This window comes from Ochotona princeps, chromosome 9, assembly GCF_030435755.1.
Source record: "Ochotona princeps isolate mOchPri1 chromosome 9, mOchPri1.hap1, whole genome shotgun sequence".
Classification (NCBI taxonomy): domain Eukaryota; kingdom Metazoa; phylum Chordata; class Mammalia; order Lagomorpha; family Ochotonidae; genus Ochotona; species Ochotona princeps.
The window spans coordinates 48,531,122-48,552,584 of NC_080840.1; the positions used below are offsets into that span (position 1 = coordinate 48,531,122).

A 21,463-nucleotide genomic window follows, 5' to 3' on the forward strand; every position below is an offset into this window, starting at 1 on the left:
TCATTCACTGCTTTCCCAAGCACATTAACAGGGAGTTAGATCAGAAGTGGAACAGCTGGGATTTGAACCAATGCCCACATAGGATGCTGGCATCACAGGTGGTGGCTTAACGCACAATGCCACAATGCAAACCCATGAAATCTTCTTTGAATTAGATCAGGGAAGTCTCCTTGGTATTGTAAAGAAAAGAAAGTAAAGCTGTATTTTTCTACCTGCGAACAAAATCAAGTGACCTATATGCCATTTTGGCAGTATTTTTGTTCATCATGGCTTAGGATTCAGTGCCTGAACATCATCACATTCTTTAGTAAAAGGCGAAAGATTTATACGATCTGAAGAGAAACCAGAGTATATATCATCACATTCTTATAACAAACATTTCTGGTTAGCCTGCATTTTAAAAACACAAAATCAAAGTATTGGTATTATAGTAAATCAATGACTTGGTCATCTGGGGAATGAGTAGGCTGAGTTCATTTTCAGCTCTGATTTCTAGGTCACATGGACCTAGGTCACTGCACTTTCAAAGTGGTGTTCCAAAGGCACACCAAAAGTTCCTTAAGCCAGGAGATACAAGAGTCTTCTAAGCATGTCCAAATAGAAGAGCAGTCTCCACCCCTTATACTTAGCATAGATATCCCAGTATCCATGGTGACCTTCTGTTCTATCCTTAATAATTTTACAAAATTGTGGGGGTTAAACCGTCTCCCAGAGCTGGACAGTAGGGAGATGCTCTGTGTTCCCAGGCCCTCCTCACAGACAGCAAAAAAGTCAGGATCCTCTAGCAGTACCTATCTGCCAAGTTCTCAACGAACATATTTCTCCAATTTTTATCCATTTACAAACAAGGCCTTATACTTGGTGTTAAAAAAACTTCTATTTAGTATTTTTATGTCTCTTTAAAAATTATCTCATATTCTATCCCAATGCAAAAATTCCTCTTAGAAAGAACAATGATTTTGATAATATTTCTACCATTAACACAATGAGGTAAAATTACAAGACTCAATGCGGATAATAGGTAGGGATTCAGGATAGTTCGCGGGCATTGATGTAATTATGTGTTCTCTTTTGTATTAGGAAAATAATATTGCCTAATTCATGAGCGCCTTTTACTATAAGAATTGAAAGAGGGAAATTGGAGTTCACCAGGAGACATTATCATGAAGCAGCTAAAGTATTTACACGGTTTGTCATTGCAATCAACAAAATGTAATGATGTGTGATGACAAAACAGTTTAGCAATCCTAGAAAAATACAGTTGCATAGAAAAATTATGAACTAAAGCCATATATTCACAGTTTATACACATATTCTCATAATATGCAGATTTCGACTTGTTATTCTACATGGAAAAATATCTTTGGCTGGCAATGCAGACGCTGTCAAGTGTTCATCTTAGTACAGGCATACGATCAGTGCTGTCAGGAGATGATACAGAAGAGTGTTCCCCAAATGAATGACAATGAGACAAATCCTCTTTTGTGACTTCAAAACCTAGGAGGAGGCACAGAAATTCTCAGGGGATGAAGAACCTTAGTGTTCAAATTTCATTCCTCACACCCAAAGAGACAGAGCCAAAGAAGACAGCTTCTCTGTAGAGTTCCAAGCTGGATGAATTCCTGTTAAATTGCAGGAAGGCTGCGTCTCTGATGTGGGGTGAGCTCTGGGTGCCACACATCCACGATGAAAATCAGCCGGAAAGACGAGGCATCCTGCCACACCTCGTGCTCAAAGGAGTCATCGAAGATGAATACCTTGCCTTCTTCCCACGTCCTGCAACACAGAGACAGGTTTGTGAGTATAGCTTTGTGTGGGTCAGCTGGCTGAGGATCAATTCCCATTCCCATGCAGGAAGCCCTTTCTATGATAACCTTTGGGATCCAACCAGGTCACCAGAACACCAAGCCAAAATTTATTTCTTCTATGGCAACCAAGACAGGATTTCAGGATTCTTAGCAATACACATTGTATTTTCATGGTTTTGCATTGAAGATACACCAAAGACAGGGGATTGATTATAAGGGCATACTTGTAGAATCCCACTGATTCTGGCTGTAACCCAAGGAAGAGCTAGTTTAATCAGGCAGGCATTTAAACATATTCTATGGTAGCTCCCACACAGAAAAACTCCCCAGATAGTGACTCCATGGCCCTTCCTGACCAGGAAACAGATGTCTCAGTGCCCCTGGGGACACCTGGCAGGGGAAGGTGCATCATCAAATGATTTTCCTTTCAGTCCCAAGTTCTATTTTATGGAAGTGAGTCTTTGCTTAAACTTCGTGATGAGAAAGTATGTAGTCAAATTATGTGTTTTCAAGCTATTATACTGGTTAGGAAAAAAATGCGCAGAGTGGGAATGGATTTTGTATATTTTTAGTGTCATTTGCTATGCAAGTGGGTTATCCATGGGATATTTTAAGTCAACTTTTCAAAACACCCCATACAGCCTACAGTGTTACTTCCTAAGAGATCTGGATGGTGAGTTAGGTCTAAATATAGTCTAAACAAAGCAAGCTTACACAGGAGGTTGCTTCATCATGTTTTTCAAATCCAAAGAAAGCTCATTAATTATGCCAACGCTTCCTACTGTTTAAATATGTATTATATATAGATATATAAAAATACATGTATATATTTATATATATAAATTATCAATATCTTAAATGTTAGGTTATATTTTTAAAATAAAATTTCCCCTATATATATTAAGATTACACTTAAGCACTTGAAATTTTACATCCTGAATTAATAATAGTTGCAATTATGGCATCAATATACTGGCTTGATTTCAAGCTAGCATCTTGTCATAAAGACATTCTTCAGGAAAATAATTGGTGTCTTTCAATGTTCCTTACTTGGTGATTAATCAACGTAAACTGAGCAAGATTACAGATTGGAGGGCTTCTTGGTCTGGGCTGGAGCACTCTGTGTTGGACATGCTATCCTGTGCACTGTCAGGATGGCAGTAGCATCCATGGTCTCTACTCATTAGACAGCAGAAGGACCTGCACATTAGTGTAACAGAAATGTTTCCACTCATTGTCAAGTGCCCAGAGACTGGGCAGGATATGTGTAAAATCACTCCAGTGGAGAATAAGTGACATAATGAGTGACTCTCACAATACATTTCCAGTTTACTCAAAGTAACTGATAAAGCACTTCATATTTACAAATTAAAAGCTCATTAAACCAATACTTCTGCTACTCACTCATTCGACCCCCAACCCTGATTGTTTGCTGTCTCACGCACACCTAGCCTCATGTCCTGTACTCAATAAATAAGCATTGCTGGGGTCATTGCTACAATTTCTCTGAAGGTTTACAAGAGTTCCATTAGAGTTCTATGTAACAGTAAAAAGGGCACATGACAGAACAGGCATTTATAACCATGGAGAATCAAACTTTCAGATAAAGAAAGGAAAAGGAGCTAAGAGAAATAAGAAAAATGAAACTATATTAGGTCTTGATGTTCTTAGTTGGATTAAACAAGTCAGTGGGTGTCCCAGACAAGCCTACAACACAGGCAGATTGTAAGCAGGGAAACGTACAACTGTGTTTACAGTAGCCCTATCTACAACAGCCCAAAGGTGTAAGCAACCCATGTGCCCATGAATGAATCATGGAAAACCAAATGTGGTATATTCTCACAATGGGAAGGAAGGAAATCTTGAGATATATTCAAAGCTGGATGAACTCCAAGGACATAATGCCGAGTGAAATCCAGGTGCAGGATGATTTTACTCATTTACAGTCTTAGAAGAATCAAATTCATTGAGATACAAAGTAGAAGGGAGGCTGCCAGAAACCACAGGGCGAGGGTGCAGGAAGTGACTGTTTAGTGAATATGATGTTTCAGTTTAAGAAGATGGAAAGAGTTTTGGACATGGTGGATGATGATAGCTTTAGAAGAAAAAAGTATTTAAAATGACCAAACTACATTCTGAAAAACAGGTGGCTGGTATTGTGGCTCAGCGGGTTAAAGTGCTACTTACAAAAATGGTTTGATTCCTTTATACTTCATGAACCTGGGAAGATAGCAGAAGATGGCCCATGTGCTTGGGCCTCCGACACTCACGTGGGAGACCCGGATGAAATGCCTAGCTCAGGGCTTTAGCTTGGTACAGCCTGGGCCATTGTGACCACCTAGGGAATGCATTACGAATCTCTCTTCAGATTTCCACCTCTGTCTCTCTACCACCCCACCCCTCATCCCATAACTTTGTCTTCCAAATAAATAAAATAAGAAAGGAGAGAAGATGGCAATTTTTATGTAATATGTATTTTACTATAATAAGGAAAACAGAGGAAAAGTAAAGGAGAACATGAGGTAAGAGATATGGGGGTGGATAGCAGACCTGAAGGTTCTGGCTCTTATTATTTATATGACTGCAAAACAGTGACAGGGGCTTCTTGGCTTTCAGTAAGTTTATGTCCCAACAAACCCATCACAAGTTAAAAGTATTCTAGCTAGAAAATGCACGAATTTCACCTAGTGTTCAGAGCATCTGAGCTGGGCAGTAAAATGTGCTCCAGAGCGTGGGCTACTCTTCTCTTGACCAGAAGGCAGGCTTGGAGCTGCACACACTGCTGTTGCTGCTGATGGGCAGACAGGGGGCACCGCACAGGCTTAGCCCAAGAAAAGATCAAATTCAAAATTCCAAGTACAGCTTTACTGAATGCAGAGGACTTTCACACACACACACACAGTTGAAAAATTGTTATGTTCAAGTATTATAACTTGGATGATCTGTACACAGGATATTTGAGTCTTATATCCTCATTTGCATAGTTGATGCATGGCACATAGCTATGGTTTGCACACAGTAAATAATCAGTGGTAGAGGTTACAAAAACAGAGAAGAAATGAGTACACAGAAATAGCAAGCAAAAGAAAAGATAGAGATGAAATATTGGGAAAATATGAGTGTCACCAAAAATTACTTTGTATTACTCCTTAAGAAATCTAACTTCACTTGAGAAAAGTGAACATTTCTAAAAGTTTAAGGTATCAAAAACCTTTAGAGAGTCTGTGAATACATTTTGTACAACAGTGACAAGTGATTATTAAAGCTTTTGGGTGGCAGTGAATCTGAAAGATACTTAAAGGAGTGAAAGTAATTAAAATAATGAGAGAAAATTCTGGCTTGCACAAAGTGACAGTCTTCATTAGACTCTGAGAGGTGTAGCAAAGTCAAGATTTAGGATTGTAAATTTTATGGGAGAAAATACTTAAGCATTCCATTCACTAAAATTCCGTATGAACTGCGAAAAATTATTAGCCCAGTGACACAATGGTCACTCAGGAATATGGGTACACATGTCTAGAATATTAGCACCACTGGTTTGTAGCTTACAAGTTATATTAAGTCAAATGCATTTCAGTGTAAACTGCTAATTAATCATTTTTTTTAAACAGGAAAACTGGGAGGTATTCCAAACATTTAAGTGGCTTTTTTTCCCCCAGGAACATAAAACAATAGTGAATTAAATCCTGCTAAATAGAGATTGACATTTGCCCATAAATTTCTTTGTCCATAATTTTTTGTCAGAAAATACTGATGATCCTATTAGTGGGGGATTTTTCTCATGTAGATCCCTTCCGAATACTTAAACATGGTGCCCTTGAATCAGTTATCAGAATGATGGACAGTGCAAACAGACCCAGAACAAACAGTCCAGACCACATTCGGAAGGAGGAAAGGGAGGGGATTTTATCATGCTATGGAGACTGGGTCCAGACTGAAGGAGCTGCTGGGTTAACTGAGACAGAACACAGAGGTGGCCAAGATCTGTAATCTCTTCTGAATGGAGGCTAAAGACTTCCAACAGAGTGCACAGGCATTCTCCAGGCCACTTGCTTTGTGAACACCTTCAGCACATACGGCAAGACCCGAAGAAGTAGGCTTAGGGATGGGGTGGGCTGCCTTCCTCCCTGGTTGGGTAATTCACTCTATGAGCATCTTACCACGAGCAGAAGAAAACTTCTCCACAGTCTATTGATAGCTATGAGAATATCTGGTTGCCAGAAAAAGCTATCTTACATATTCTTTTATTTTTTCAATTTACTATAATTATAATGAAGGATAATGATAGAATTACATAGCTAGTTAGTGTTTGCAATTCTATTGAAAATGTCATCAATAGTAATAAGGCTAGGTAATACCAGGAGTTCATGGAGTTTTCCACCTAAAATCTTTCTAGGTAATATATCAGTGATCTCTGCTGAAATGCTGAGGTATGCAAATGCAGTGGCTGCAAGTGTCACACAAACGGAGCACATGGAGAGAGGTTCAGCTCTCTGCAGTGCCACAGGGACACCTCAGTAGAAGCATGTCACTAGGCTTGTTGTATCAACAGCATGGCCCTTGGGTCATTCTGAGCATCAGATGCTCTGCCATTGTGGCCTAGAAGGCACAGCAAAAGGGGTCAAAGAGGTTTCTTGACCTGCCAAATTACTGAAATATGAAATGGTTTTCTTAGTACTTCCACTCCCCCTACCACACAGAGAAAACAATCTCTTTCTCTGGAGAAAGCAGCTTTCTAAAAGTGAAGACAACTGTGTTCTTACACTGAGCAGCCATTCAACTGTGGCAAAGCCTTGGTTTCCCCATTTGTGTAATGACTAGAAGTGCATTAGAAGGGGCCGGAGTTGTGGTGCAGTGGGATAAACGACTGCTGTGATGTTGGCATTCCATATGGGAAGGCTAGTTTGAGTCCTGGCTGTTCTGCTTTCTGATTCAGCTCCAGGCCAACGTGCTTGGAAAATCAGCATAATACGGCTCAAGTAGTTAGGCTCCTGCATCAATGTGGGAGACCCATATGAAACTCCTGGCTTCAACCTGAACCAGCCCTGTCCATCAGAGCCATTTGGGGAATGAATCAGCAGATGGAAATGCTCTGTCATTCTGTTTGTCGCTCTGTATTTAACATCAATAAAATGGAGCTCAGTGCTGGTGTATAGTAGGCTAAGCCCCTACTTGATGCCAGTATACCATAAAGGTCCTACTTCGAGTCCTGAGTGCTCCACGTCTGATCCAGCTCTCTGCTTATGGCCAGGGAAAGCAGTGGAGGATGGTGCAAATCCTTGAGCTCCTGCAGGCACTTGGGAGACAGGGAAGAAGCTCCTGGCTTCAGATTGGCTCAGATCTGGCTGTTGTGGCCATTGGGGCATGAACCAGCACATGTGAGATCTCTGTAACTGCCTTTCAAATAAAAATAAAATAAACCTTTAAAAATAAATAAAACACCAAAATACTTTCTATGAAGCATATAAAGAAAAGACAGCCTGCAAGGCTCCTCTGGCACTACAACTCTCTTAATTCTCTGAGCCAAGACCTTGGTTAGGGCTCCTTTTCCACACCACATTTCACAGAATATAATGAAGAAATTTTCACCTGAGAAACAGGCAGAGTATCTGCTAGTTTGTTTCAGGTAAAATAGTTAGTTTCACTGTAAGATGGCTAACTTGACAAAGGATCTCGTTTCTCCACAGGTTCTGCATATATTTCATCATTGGACAGCCCCTGACCTAGAGCCCTGTCACTTGTTGCCTTGTGGTGGTGGCACCCTGCCATGCAGGTGGTCACAGGGCTGTATGTCGCTCTACCAGGACCTGGGAATTCCAGATGCCATCCTGCTGCCCATCTGCACTGCCTCTCCTTTCTTTCTTCTTCCTCTTGGTCCTAGGGTACCGGCAGCACAAGGATTTGGAATATAACAAGAACACAATGTATCTTGACAATAAGATGCTGGATTTTCTAACATGTCTATACCTATGCTGTCAGGATACACTTAAGTAGCAGAATGATGGACTTGTAACTGTTGTGGAAAGACTATACTATTGTAATAATATAGGGGAAACCAGCACGTGGGAGGGGAGCCAATGGAACTATGTTATACAAACTTAAAAGTGAAAAAAGAGAAAGAGAATAGAGCATGACATCCTCATGGGGGCCACTGCCATTCTCTGAGCTTCGGTAGCTTCGGGGAGGTAAGGAAATGGGACTAAGGTATAGGTGCTCTCAGGATATGTGGAGCTGCCCTGACTCCTGCTCCCCCAGGTCCAGACCCCTTCAACCACTGCCCCTCTGCACCATTTCTCCAGCAGCCTTCTTGTGTATATTCTTTGTCTTGTTCCTAGCTCCTAGAGCTCCTCACTTCAGTCCATCAGAGTGCGCATGCCAGGCACCAAGAGCATGTCCATTGTTGTAGGAGTGCTTGCATCCACTCCCTGAAACACAAAGGGCAGAAATCTCTGTGTAACAAAAAGAGTATAAAACCTCAGACTTGGTGCACCTGCCATATGGTACTTTGTAACTATAGTGCTTGTTTTTTGTTTTTTTAAGATTTTTTTTTATTAGAAAGTCAGATATACAGAGAGAAAGAGAGACAGAGAGGGAGATCTTCCATCTGATGATTCACTCCCCAACTGGCTGCAATGGCCAGGACAGAGCCGATCTGAAGCCAGAAGCCCGGAGTCAGGAGCTTCTTCCAGGTCTCTCATACAGGTGCAGGGTCCTGAGGCTTTGGGTCGTCCTCAAATGCTTTCCCAGGCCACAAGCAGGGATCTGGATGGGAAGTGGGAAGGCTGGGACATGAACCAGTATCCATATGGGATCCTGGAGCTTGCAAGGTGAGAACTTGAGCCGCTAGGCTACTGCACCAGGCCCATAACTACAGTTTTAAAGTGCACTCATATGGATTGTTTTTATGTTCAATACACACAGAAATTCTCTTTTATCATCGCATAAGGAAATCAAAACTCAGTGAAGTGTTGCAGGTTTTCTTAAGTTACACTTGGAGGGAAAGTCAGAATTTGAAACCAAAACATGTTAACTTCACTTATTTAATTTGAATTCACAAAGATAAGTTATACTAAAATCTCAAGAAGAAACTCAGGCTGCATTTTCTATAGAAACATTATTACAAATGTCATTGTTTCTGGTGCTTTTTTAAATGACGATTATGATGTAAAAACCTTTTAGGGACTGGACGAGGAATCTCTACATCATTTACCAGCACCATAGAGAAATTAATTCTAACTTCTCAACCAATAGTTCGGCCAATAAAGGTTTAGAACCTAATGAGTTTTGATGTGAGAGTTGCCCTCCCTGCACAGGTACAGACATGAAAATGTGTGTGTGCATTCCGTGTATTTGCTGTGTAATGTTGCAACACACAGCCAGGCTAAACAGAACACAGCTGAAGTGCTTTATTGATGTGTTAAGTTGCTCAAATGAAGGAAGAAAGGTGATAACATGATACTATTTATTAACCAACAAACATTCAGGAGAACATTTCATTCAGTTAAAAAATGCTCCTGCAGTCTTACAGTCTCAGATAGGCAGGCATCGGGTCACACTGCAACACAGATGATGGCTGGGTTAATGTTGCAAACGGATTTAGGATTTCAGGGAAAGTAGTGCTAAAGATGAAAGCAAAGGTGAAAAGTGTCTACATGATCTAGTAATTCAGAGCTTCCATATGTAATTGACAATTTTAAGAACTACTTTATCTTCTTGGACAACTTGTAGAAACAAAACAAATGTTCTAACAACTCACAGCAGATTAAAAAGAATTAAAGTCTCACTTACTACGAGCATTGCCATATGATTTCTATGCAGTCTACCTAACTGAAATCTTGAGCATTTAATGAAAATATAGGTAGTGAAATAGCTGAGCTGTGTGGGGAAAGGATACAATTTCTATAGACATAAAGAGAGGAATTAAATGACTGATGATATATTCTTCATGGCTACACCAATGCCAACATGTCCTTTCCTGGCTGGCTGCATCCTGGCCATCTGAGGCTGGCAATCTGTAGGCATCAATATAGTCCCCCGTAGGTCTGTGAGGTCATCATTCACCTCTTGGAACGGCTCCAGTGTAATTTGGAAGGCCTCTTAGAGACTCAAAAGAGTGAATCCTTCTTTGGAATCATTTAAAGCTCCAACAACTCAGGCCCTCCTTGGGGTTAACAATTAATACTCACATTCACTTGGCTTGCTTATTCATTGAATTGAGTTTATACAGCTGGGGATTAACATTTTGGAAGAGTTCATCTTATAGACTATAAAGGAAGGAGATCCTCGGTAACAAACACATAGCACAGAAAAGAAAACTCTATAGCAGTTTTCTGCATTATTACCCCAGCTGTCTGGAAATGAAAGACAACACTGAACACAGCATGACCCTCATTTTGTAAACAGCTGAAGACCCCAACCTTACATAGCAAGGTTATGGGGTTGTGGCTAGGATCACTGACGCTCAAGGCAGAAATTTTGTGAGAAAGGCTTTTTTTTTTTTTAATTCTTTATGTTATGCCACAGTTTAATGGGCATTGGGGTTTCTCTTCCCCCTCACCCCCTATTGTTCTCTGGTCTTTCACTAGGTACCTTCCAAGTACCCTCAGAAGTCCATCATACTGCCATTGAGGCGTCTCCCAACAATGTGGGGACTTATCTGTTGTAAAAGGCTGATTTTAATGATAGCGATTGAATGTCAACTTCCCTCTACTAAATAAATACATCTACTTGGAACCTAGAAATGTAAACTTATTTGAAAAAAGGTTCTTTGTAGACACAATCAAGGATTTCGAGAGTAAATCATCATGGATCAGAGTGGGTGCTAAATCCAAGGAGAAGTAGCCTTACCAGCGATAAGAAATGATGCCATGGTTTGAATACCAGTTTCGGCATCCTCCAAAGGCCCAAGTATTAAAGGCTTGCTCCCTAATATGGAAGTTGATGAATTCAGGGTGAAAACCTAATCCAATTATGGTATTTCAAGGCGGGGGTCCCTGAGAAGTGATTGGATTGGACCAGGCTGCTGGGGTGAGGCTTCTGTGATGAATTCCAGGTGGTTTTATAAGGCGGGACCAGAAAGTAAAGGAAAAGTGCATTGCCTATCTCTGCCCACTGGGTTCTCCACATTCTCTTTCCTTTGCACATATCCACCATCCACTGCTCTCTTAGGATGCTAGACCAAAGGGGCCTCCCAAGCTTGCAACGGGAAACTCCAAAATCCCTGAGCCCAAGTCATCCTTTTTCCTTCATAAACAACTTGTCTCAGGTTTTTGTTACAGCGATGAAAACGGAACAAATGCAAGCATAGAGACTGGGAGAAAGAAGTGAATACAGGGGCAGAGATGGAAAGGATGCACTATTAAAACAAGAGCGCCAAGTCTTGCCAGCAGCCAGCCTAGGAAGGAGATGGTATGTTCTCTCTGAGCCCCTAGAAGCAACCAATCTGGTCAACATCCTGATTCAGACCCTGGCCTCTGTTACTGTGGTAGAGCACACTTCTGTTGCTTTAAAGAACTCAGGTTGTCTCAATTTATTTTCTGTTCTCCGTTTTTATCTAGCACCTCACTTCCAGCTGGTCTTATCTCTTGGACAGGCTGCTGTGACAACCTGCTAATTGTTTCCTCAACTTCCCTGATCACAATCAACTGCAGCTTCCACAATAACTTCTTTACAGACATTTCATCTCATCTGTTTGCTATCCAAAAGAATTTATAAGTTAGTTTCTAAACTATTTCATTTCCACCTTATTTTTCATGTACCTTAGATTCCTAATTTCAGAATAGATACAAATATTTTTAAAGGTTTATTTATCGAGGTTGGTATGATGGTGCAGTGTTCTTACAGGCTACCTGCAGTGCCAATATGCCATATTGCAGTGCCAGTTTAGACACTGGCTGCTCTGTTTCAGATCTAGTTCCCTGATAATGGACCTGGAAAGACAGCAGACAATGGTCCAAATACTTGAGTCCTTACCATCCATGTGGGAGACCAGGAGGAACTTCATGGCTCCTAGATTTAGTTTGCAAAGCTCAGCCCCAGATGTTATGGCCATTTGAGAGAACCAGCAGATGAAAGATTTCTTTCTTCCTTTGTCTCTCCCTATTACTTTGCCTTTCCATTAAAGGAGTGAATGAATAAATCTTTTTTGTAAAGATTTATTTATTTATTTTCCTTGAAAAGCCAGATTCATAGAGAGGACAGAGAGAAAGATCTTCCATCTTCTGGTTCATTCTAGCAGTGGCCACAAAGACCAGAGCTAAGCTGATCTTAAGCCAGGGGCCAGGAGTTTTCTCCAGGTCTCCCACATGGGTACAGGGTCCCAAGGTTTTGGTCCTTTCTCTACTGCCTTCCCAGGCCACAAGCAGGGAGCTAGAACAGAAGTGGAGCATTCAGAATACAAAATGGCACCCATATGGGATTCTGGCAGATGCAAGGCGAGGACTTTAGCCACTAGGCTACCGTGCCAGGTCCATGAATAAATGTTTTAGAAGAGAGAGAGTAAGACAGTGAGAGAGGGAGAGAAAGAAACTGATCTTACACTCATTGGATCTCTCCACAAATGATCACAACAATTATGGCAATCAGTCTGGACCATGCTAAAGCCAGGAGACAGCAATTTTATCCTGGTCTCCCACGTGGGCAGAAAGCCCTAAATATTTTGGTCATCTTCTGCTGCCCTCTCAGGTGTATTAGCGGGTAACTGAATTGGAAGTGGGGCAGCAGGAATGTGACTGGTTTTTCAATGTGGGATGCTAATGTTAGAAGCACTGTTTTATCTCACTGTGCTGGAGCATATTATCTTGCATGTGGCTCATAAATTTTGGTCCCTATGCCTTTGCAGATGCTGTTCTGTTCTGGAATGCCTTTGTTTCTTCTGTATTCAATGTCCAAATCTCTAGTATTTTAACCAAAATTCCTAAACCTAAGCTGCACCTGTTTCCTGGCCCAGACCTGTCGTTCTTATGGCTCATATGGCATTCACTCTCCTATTGTCTTCCCAGTCAGAACCATGTGGCAGAGGATGGCCCACACTGTCTTCACCTTGTGCTGCTCTGCCTTGCACAGGACAGATACCCATCAATGACCAAATGAGCAAGACTTTGAACATGCACTCAGCACTCCAACTGCTACAAAGGACCACAAGAAATGAATGCATAAGTAATCAGCAACTTGGTCTCTGTTCTCATTGAGCTGACCACTCACTGTGCAGACAAGGCTAATACATTCTAATTAGTACCAAACAATGAAGACAGACAGCAGGAGTTGATGTGTACTCCAGGAAATCAGAGCAGGGATTCCATTCTGTGACTAAACTGAGTATTACTAACAGTTTTATTCTGGGTAAGTGAAACAGACGGTGTTTCAAAGGTACTGAGTGTAAGGGTTACAGGCACAAAAGCCAGGGTAACCATGGTTTCTTCACAGTTCTTGAAAACACCTGCCATGAGTAGAAAAGGAAAAAGTGGGGGGGGGGGGAAGAGAAGACTTAATGCTCATCATGATATCCCTGCATGCTGATGCAAGAACATGGATGAAGTGCCTTAAGGTATCTTTTATTAATCAATAAAAATCCCTGCAGGGTCAATGTCATCTAGGCAAGTTTCATAAGCATGAGACAGAGATTTGAAGGGATTGCATAACTGGCCAAGATCACACAGAATTGAGTGGCAGAATTGGTATCTGAGAACAACAAGCAGGTTCTTTTGTACCACATGGTCTGGTATTCTCCAGAACGAAACAGAAATCACAGAGTATTTATGCAGAGGACTTTCCACATTTACGAACATGTCTGGTTGCAAAGCAGTGAGCATATACATAACATAATGCAGGGCTGAGTACATGCTAGCAGACCTGGATGCAAGTGTGCCTACCTACAGAGAGAAGTAAGAAGGCTCAGTAAGTGAATAAGAGTATCTGGAGAAGAAATGACCAAGGAGAGCACCCAAAAGTTGTGCCCTATCTCTAGGCCAATAGGAAGAACAAAGAAACAAAGGAGCATAAATGTTGCACTTAGCTTCTAATAGAGATGATCAAGCAAATGTAGATTTGCTGTAGCAGAGAAAGTGATAAAAAAAAATACCTGGTCTCATTGGCACATCGGATCTTGCAGCCTTCTTTGGGAACCACCAAGCCCAGGTGCATTCGGAGTCTGCAGTTCGTGGGCCCTGTGTGTGGCCACACGTGAGTTCCAGGATGCATGATGGAATATTTGATCTAAGCAGGAAATACACACTCATTTAGTCACTAAAGTGACAGTACAGAATGTCTGTCAATTTGGATTAGGGCCACTGAAAGCATTCATGTTCACATTTTATTCCTTTGTGAAGGAATTAAATGTAAGTGATTGCATATTCCACAAAGCCATAAACACTGAACATTTCCACCCTTAGTTCTAACATCAACCATATGTAATTGGGTTTCATAAAGAAAGTGGAGTGAGAAAAGATAGATCGATTTGCATTACAGAAAAGGTTTGCTTCTTATGGAGTCAGCACTGCCTGTTCCCAACAACTCATTGAGTTCTCCTGGCACATCAAACCCTCCTGGTACCTGTCCTCTTCTGCACCCTGTGGTCTCTGGAAACTTCTCTAGTAAAGTGCAGGTTTTAGGAGCTCCTTTGCAAGCATTCTCATTTTTTCTTCCTAGAACAATAAAAAGTAAAACTCTTTTTAAAAAGCAAAGCTTGGGAAAGTTGTAACTTAGCCATATATGACTTCCATATCCATACTTAGCAATGAGAACAATGAGTGAATACAAAAGATGAAGTGTTTTCCCCCAGTTAATAGTGACTGTCAGAGCAAGGACCCAAATTCTCTGCTCAGTGATGAAGTATTTGACTAAGGTAGGAGAGGTGCAATCTATGTTGAATATTTACTTTTTCCCTATGGCAGGCAGAATAATATCCGCTCTTCATTGTCCACATTTTAAGTTCTGCAACATGGGAATAAGTAATTTTTAATGTAAACAGAAATTAAGGCTGGAGATAGCACAGAGATTATTAACAAGCTCATCTTAAAGACATTATTAAAGACTAACTAAGCATAAGGTCCCTAAAGGTAGATGAGGGAGACAAGAGTTAGAATGATACAGAATGAGAAAGACTTCGCTGGCTTTGAAGATGGCACAGGACCACAAACCAGGGGATGTGGACAGCTTTTACTAGCTGGACCTCCAAGATGTCACAATGAGACCAGCTGCAGACTTCTTAGCCTTGAGGCTATCCAAACAAAACAAAACAAAACCACAAAACAAAGCAAAAATGCATATGTGTATTTTAAGCACTAAATTTATGGGAATTTATTACAGTAGTCTAATCTAATCTAGTCTAATATCCACTCCTCAGACTGTATTAATGATAAAGCAAAGAATACCATTTCTATAGGAATTTAGTGCATTTTCCAATGTATAGATGAAAAATAATGCCCTGAAAATGCAGAGGAGACACTTGTTAGATGACGCTTCTGTGAGTAACACTGTTAGGACCTGAGATTTGGGGTATAGATTTCAGCATCCTGGGCTGAGGGACATCTTCACATTCTATGTAATCACTGTGTATTAGAAAATAAAAAAAAAATGTTCAGAATGCACACAGCATCATTTGCTCTCATAGGGAAGGAAACTGGAATTTTAGAAGTCTTAGACATTTTAATTCTATTCAAGATTCCCACAAAGAACTTCTACATCTAAAGCTGAGTTTAACTTCATCTGCTTAAAGTTAGATATTTCTTGCCACAATGGGGAAACAATCAAAAACCTGGAAATAAAACTGACTCAAGCTAAAAAAAGTATTCAAGCATTAAGAGACATAATTAAAAAAACAAATATAAGAGTCAAGAGAGTTCCAGAAGGCACAGAAAGAGAAGCTGCATTTAAAGATATATTCAATGAAGCAATACATGAAAAGCTCCCTAATATGAAGAATTGGGAAACAACATACAGGTGGGGCACAGAACTCCCAACAGGGTTGGCCCAAAGTGATCTTCCCCATGACATATGATGATCAAGCTCTCTTATGTTGAACATAAGGAAAAGATTCTTAAGTATGCACATGAAAAAAATCAATTTTCATATAGAGGAACTCCAATCAGACTCACAGCTGACCTCTCAGAGGAAACTATAGGCTAGAAGAGAATGGAGTGACATATTCCAGATTCTAAAAGGAAAAAAATTGTAAGCCCAGAATAACTTACCCAGCGAAGCTTTCCTTTGTTTTTGAAAATAAAATAATCCTTCCACAGTAAAGAAAAGCTCAAAGAATTTTCCTCTTCCAGATCTGCGCTACAAATGACACTTAAAGATGTTGTCAGAGAAAAGGAATAGCATCCACCAAAACCAAAAGCAAATGTGAAGAACATCCCAGTAAAACAATAGGACTAAATCAATCAATGAACAACCCATTGCTAAAATGACAGAAACAAATGACAACCTAGCTATAATAACCCTGAATGTAAATGACTTAAACTCACCAATCAAACATCATAGATTAGCGGACTGGATCCAAAAATAAAACCCATCTATCTCTTGCCCACAGGAGACACATCACACCAACAAAGATCAGTGGAAACTAAAAGCGAAAGGAAGAAGAAAGATATTACAGGCTAACGGAAAGGAAAAACAAGCTGGTGTAGCTATTCTTGTATCAGATAATACATACTTTAACGTGAAAAAACATTAAGAGATGAAAAAGGACACCATGTAATGATCAAAGGACCTATTCAGCAGGAAGAGATAACTACAATAAATGTATACACACTAAATGCCAGGGCACCTAGTTCTGCGAAACAAATGTTAATGGATTTAAAGGGAGAAATATACTCCAATACAATGATAGTGTGAGACCTTAAAACCCTATTAACATCAATGGAAAAATTGACGAGACAGAGAGTTAGCAAAGGAAACAAAGCTCACCCAGACACTAGAGCAAATGGACTTAATTGATACCTACGGAACCTTTGATCCTACAGACAGAGAACACTTTTTCTTTTTTTATCAGTGCACGAAACTTCCTCCAGGGTTACCATGTCATAGGCCACAAAACAAGCCTCAGCAAAATAAAACAACAACAACAACAAACAAATTATACCATGGTAAAACTGGAGAACAAATAGTCAAAATACCCCAGAAGATATGTAAATACCTGGAGACTGAATAATATGCTACTAAATGAACAAAGTGTTACAAAGGCAATCAAAGGGGAAATTTAAAAAATTGCCTGAAACAAATGAAGGCATCAACACAACACAGCAAAACTTATTGGACAGAATTAAAGCAGTGTTCAGAGGAAAGTTCATCTCAAACAATGTGTATGTTAAGAAATTAAAAAAGCACTACGTAAGTGAGCTAACTAAAGGACTACGTAAGGAGCTAGAAAAAGCACTACGTAAAGGAGCTACAAAAACAACGGCAAAGCAATCCCAGATTAGCAGGGGGCAAAAGTAATAACCAAAATAAGGGAGAAATTAAAGCAAACAGAGACCAAGAGAACAATACGTAAGATCGATGAATCACAGAGCTGGTTCTTTGAGAAAATCAATAAAATAAATTTCCCACTAGCTCAACTAATCCAAACAAGGAGGAAGAAGATACAAATCAATAGGTTCATAGATGAAAAGGAAATATAACAACAAATATCTTGGACATACATAGAATTATTAGGAACAATTACAAGAAAATATACGCCAACAAATCAGAAGACCTAGAGGAAATGGACAGATTTTTGGGCGCATACAACCCACCAAAACTGAATCAAGAAGTGATCAATAATCTAAATAGACCTAAGAAAAGGACTGAGGCCGAATTAGTAATTAAAACCCTCCCAAATAGGGTGGGGGGGAGAATCCCAGATTCTATGTAATTACAACACAATGTAATTAATGAATAAATTTAATAATAATAAAAAAAAACCCTCCCAAACAAGAAGATCCTGACTAGATGGCTTCATTATTGAATTTTACCAAATGTGTCAAGAAGAACCTACTCTTGTTCTTCATAAACTATTCCAAACCATAGAAAGGGAGGCAATCCTTCCAAACTCTTTATATGAATTCAGTATCACCTTAATACCAAAGCCAGGAGGAGACACAACAGAAAAAGAGAACTTCAAACTGATATCTCCAATGAAAATAGATGTCAAGATCCTCAACAAAATACTAGCCAACAGTACATCAGGTGGATTCATCCCTGGCATAAAGGATGGGTTAACATTCGTAAACCAATAAATGTGATACATCACGTCACGTCAACAAATTGAAAAATAAAAAAACATATGATCATCTCAATAGATGCAGAGAAGGCATTATAAAATCCCACACCATTTCATGCTAAAAACCTTAAGCAAGATAGGCATAGAAGGAACATTCATTTAATAACATAATCAAAGCAACATATGAAAAACCAAATGCTAGCAGCATACTAAATGGGACAAACTGGAAGCTTTTCCACTAAGATCTGGAACTAGGCAAGGATATCCAGTTTCACCACTGCTACTAAATTTAGTATTGGAAGTCCTTGCCAGAGCTGTTAGTCAAGAAAAGCAAATTAAAGGAATTTAAATTAGAAATGAGGAATTAAAATTATCCCTGTTTGCAGATGACATGATCCTCTCTACACAGGAGAACCAAAAGACTAATCAAGAGACTATTGGAATGCGTAAAAGAATTTGGCAGGGTAAGCAGGATACAAAATTAATTAACATAAATTGATGGTGCTACTATACATAAATGACTTCATGGCCGAGAAAGAAATTGTAAGTACAGTCTCAGGTATTTCCTGAAAAGCAGGCCCCAGCTCACCCAGGGTGAGGTGACGATGTTCTTCAGCCACAAGAACCACCAGACACAAACTGGCGAGTGATGTCTATTTATTCAGTTCAAATTCCAAGTTTATAAAGGTCAAAGAAGGGGAGGACAGGAGGGTATCTTGTGACAATTCCCCCCCCCGCCCAAAAATGACAATGTAGTTGTCTAGAAGGCACATCTATTTCCCCTTGAGCTCCCACTCATGTCAGAGGTCATGTTCTGTATGCAGGGCTGGAAGCTGTGCCTCAGGTCATGTGCAGGCAGGTTGTAAGCCACATGGACCAGGTAACATGCAGAGACCCAGGGGGTGATCACCCAAGCTATAGTGCACTGTAAAACAGCAGAGAATCTCAAGAACCTTGGAATTAACCTAAATAAAGATGTGGAAGACCTCTATAATGAAAATTACAAAACATTAAAAAAAGAAATAGAAGAAGACATTAAGAGCTAGAGAAACCATGTACCTGGATCGGCAGGATCAACAACATCCAAATGTCCATAATATCAAAAGTAATATACAGATTCAATGTGATCCCAATGAAAATCCCTACATCATTCTTCTCAGAATTAGAAAATAAAATACAAAATTTCATCTGGAAACACAAGAGACCATGAAGAGTCAAAGCTATCCTAAAGATTAAAAATCAAATTGGAGGGACCATAATTCCAGACCTTAAGACAAACTACAGGGCAGTGGTCATCAAAACAGTCTGGTACTGGCACAGAATCGGAACAGTTCAACGGTACAGAATAGAAAGACCAGAAGGGAACCCACACATGTGCAGCCAAAATCTTTGACAAGAACTGAAAACAATCCAGGGAAAAAGCCTGATCTCTTGAATCACTGCTGTTGGCACAACTGGATGGCAGCCTACAGAGGTAAGAAGAAAGATCCCTACTTGTCACCTTTAACAAAAACCAGCTGTAAATGGATCAAGGACCTTAATCTAAACCCAGAAATCATAAAACTATTAGAGTCAAACACAGGAAGCACTCTCCAAGATACAGGAATTAGGAAAGAATTCTTAGAAAAGTCACCAAAAGCACAGGCAGTAAAAATAAAAATAAACAAATGGGACTACATCAAACTAAAAAGCTTCTGTACAACAAAGGAGATGATCAACAAAGTAGAGATGCAACCAACAGAATGGGAGATCTGGACACTACACAACTGGTAAGGGACTAATATCTAGGATTTATGAAGAGTTTCAGAAACTCAGCAACAGCAAAACAAACAACCCTGTGAAGAAATGGGTGAAGGAAGCAAACGGCTTTCAAAAGCACAAATCCAAATGGCTAATAGATATAAAAAAAAGTGCTCAGGCTCCCTAGCCATCAGGGAGATACAAATGAAAATCACACTGAAATTTCACCTAACTCCAGTGAAACTGGCCTACATTCAGAACTTTACTAACAATACCTGCTGGCATGGATGTGGGTAGAAAGCCACCCTCCCTCCTTCTCTGTTGGTGGGTGTGTAGACTAGTATGACCACCTGGAGTATGGAGAGTGCTAAGAAAACAGGAAGCATGCTAGTGGGAGCTGAGCTCAGCCTTGATCCCTGCCATATGACCTAGCCATTCCACTTCTGGGAATATATAGAAAGGAAATGAAATCTGCATATGAGAAAAAGATTTGTAATCGGGTATTTACATCAGCACAATCTAAAATAGCAAAGTCACAGAAACAACCCAGATGCCTGTCAAAAGAGGAATGGATAAAGAAACTGATATATCTACTCCACTGAATGATACCCAGTCTTTAAAAAGAATGAAAATCTACCATTTGTAACCAAATGGTCTCAACTAGAGACCATCACACTCAGTGAAATAAATCAATCCCAAAAGGACAAATATCATATGTTCTCTCTGATATGGTGTAACTTCCTTACAAAATACAGGGTTAATAGCCCTTTCAATAGTGTTTTTGCTGCAAACCATGGATTTTGCCTACTTTGTTTTATTTCCATTTCTTCAAAGAAGTTTTTTTTTCCCTTATTAATTCTTCACTGACTCATTGGTCATACAGTAGTATCATTTTTTTCAAGGTTTTTGATTTTCTCTTTCATTTCTTCAGCAACATATTCGTCACTCAGTAGCATGTTATTTAACTTCATGGCATTGTAAATTTTCTTATTTTCTTCCTCTTGTTGATTTTGCTTTATGGGATTTTATTTAAGGGGATGTATTGTAACTATGTAATAGAGATTATCATATCCAGATTTGAAGATACAATGCAGTATGCATCTCTACTTCCAAATAAAAGATAGACTCTCTGCGAAACTGTTAAATAGATCATGACAATAAGATGCCAGACTCTCTGCCATTGTCCATGCCTAAAATGTCAGGATAGGCTTAAACAGCAGGATGATGGACTTATGACTTTTTATGAAGGACTATACTATTGTAATAATAAGGAAAAATCAGTGGTAGGGAGGAGAGGACTTGGGGAGGAGGTAAGGGAAATCTCAGAGCCTATGGAACTGTTATCATAAAATAATTTTTTGATGTAATGCAAAATCTGTAATTTCAGGTTTTGTTACATTTCAGTGTCACTTTGTTGTTGTTTACTATTTCTTGCCAAGTTCAAATTCTGCAGAAGTATGGAAAAATGGCTTGAGGGAGGGTGGGCTAATCATGGTAGGACTAATTATTTGAACATATTATATTTACTTTTGAATATACTTTATGAGAAATGTTCATGGAACTAAGGATTTGTGTTATAACTTTTGTTAGTCTCAAGGCTCTACTGTTGTAATGACCACAGGTTCCATCTTCGAGGTTCAATCTGAGTCAATCCAGGAAGGGCTAGAGAATCAATTAGCACTCAATTGTCATGGGTTCTGGAAGAAAACAATGT

The 21,463-nt window shown here is 39.8% G+C and overlaps 1 protein-coding gene across 5 annotated transcripts in view; it reads right to left on the reverse strand.

Annotated features, from left to right (window-relative positions):
* Nucleotides 1-873: 873 nt before the first annotated feature.
* ASPH (aspartate beta-hydroxylase) overlaps nt 874-21,463 on the reverse strand; it is a 201,655-nt gene continuing 181,065 nt past the window's right edge. For 3 of the 5 annotated variants that reach the window (XM_058668659.1, XM_058668660.1, XM_058668662.1), the window contains exons 22-24: nt 14,358-14,449; nt 13,888-14,021; nt 874-1,776 (exon numbers count right to left, since the gene is read on the reverse strand). In XM_058668659.1, coding sequence (XP_058524642.1) covers nt 1,626-1,776; nt 13,888-14,021; nt 14,358-14,449 — 377 coding nt within the window. In that variant the 3' untranslated portion in view covers nt 874-1,625. Of the gene's footprint in view, nt 1,777-13,887; nt 14,022-14,357; nt 14,450-21,463 lie in introns of those variants that run through there. The other 2 variants (XM_058668661.1, XM_058668663.1) reach the window with 2 other exon arrangements.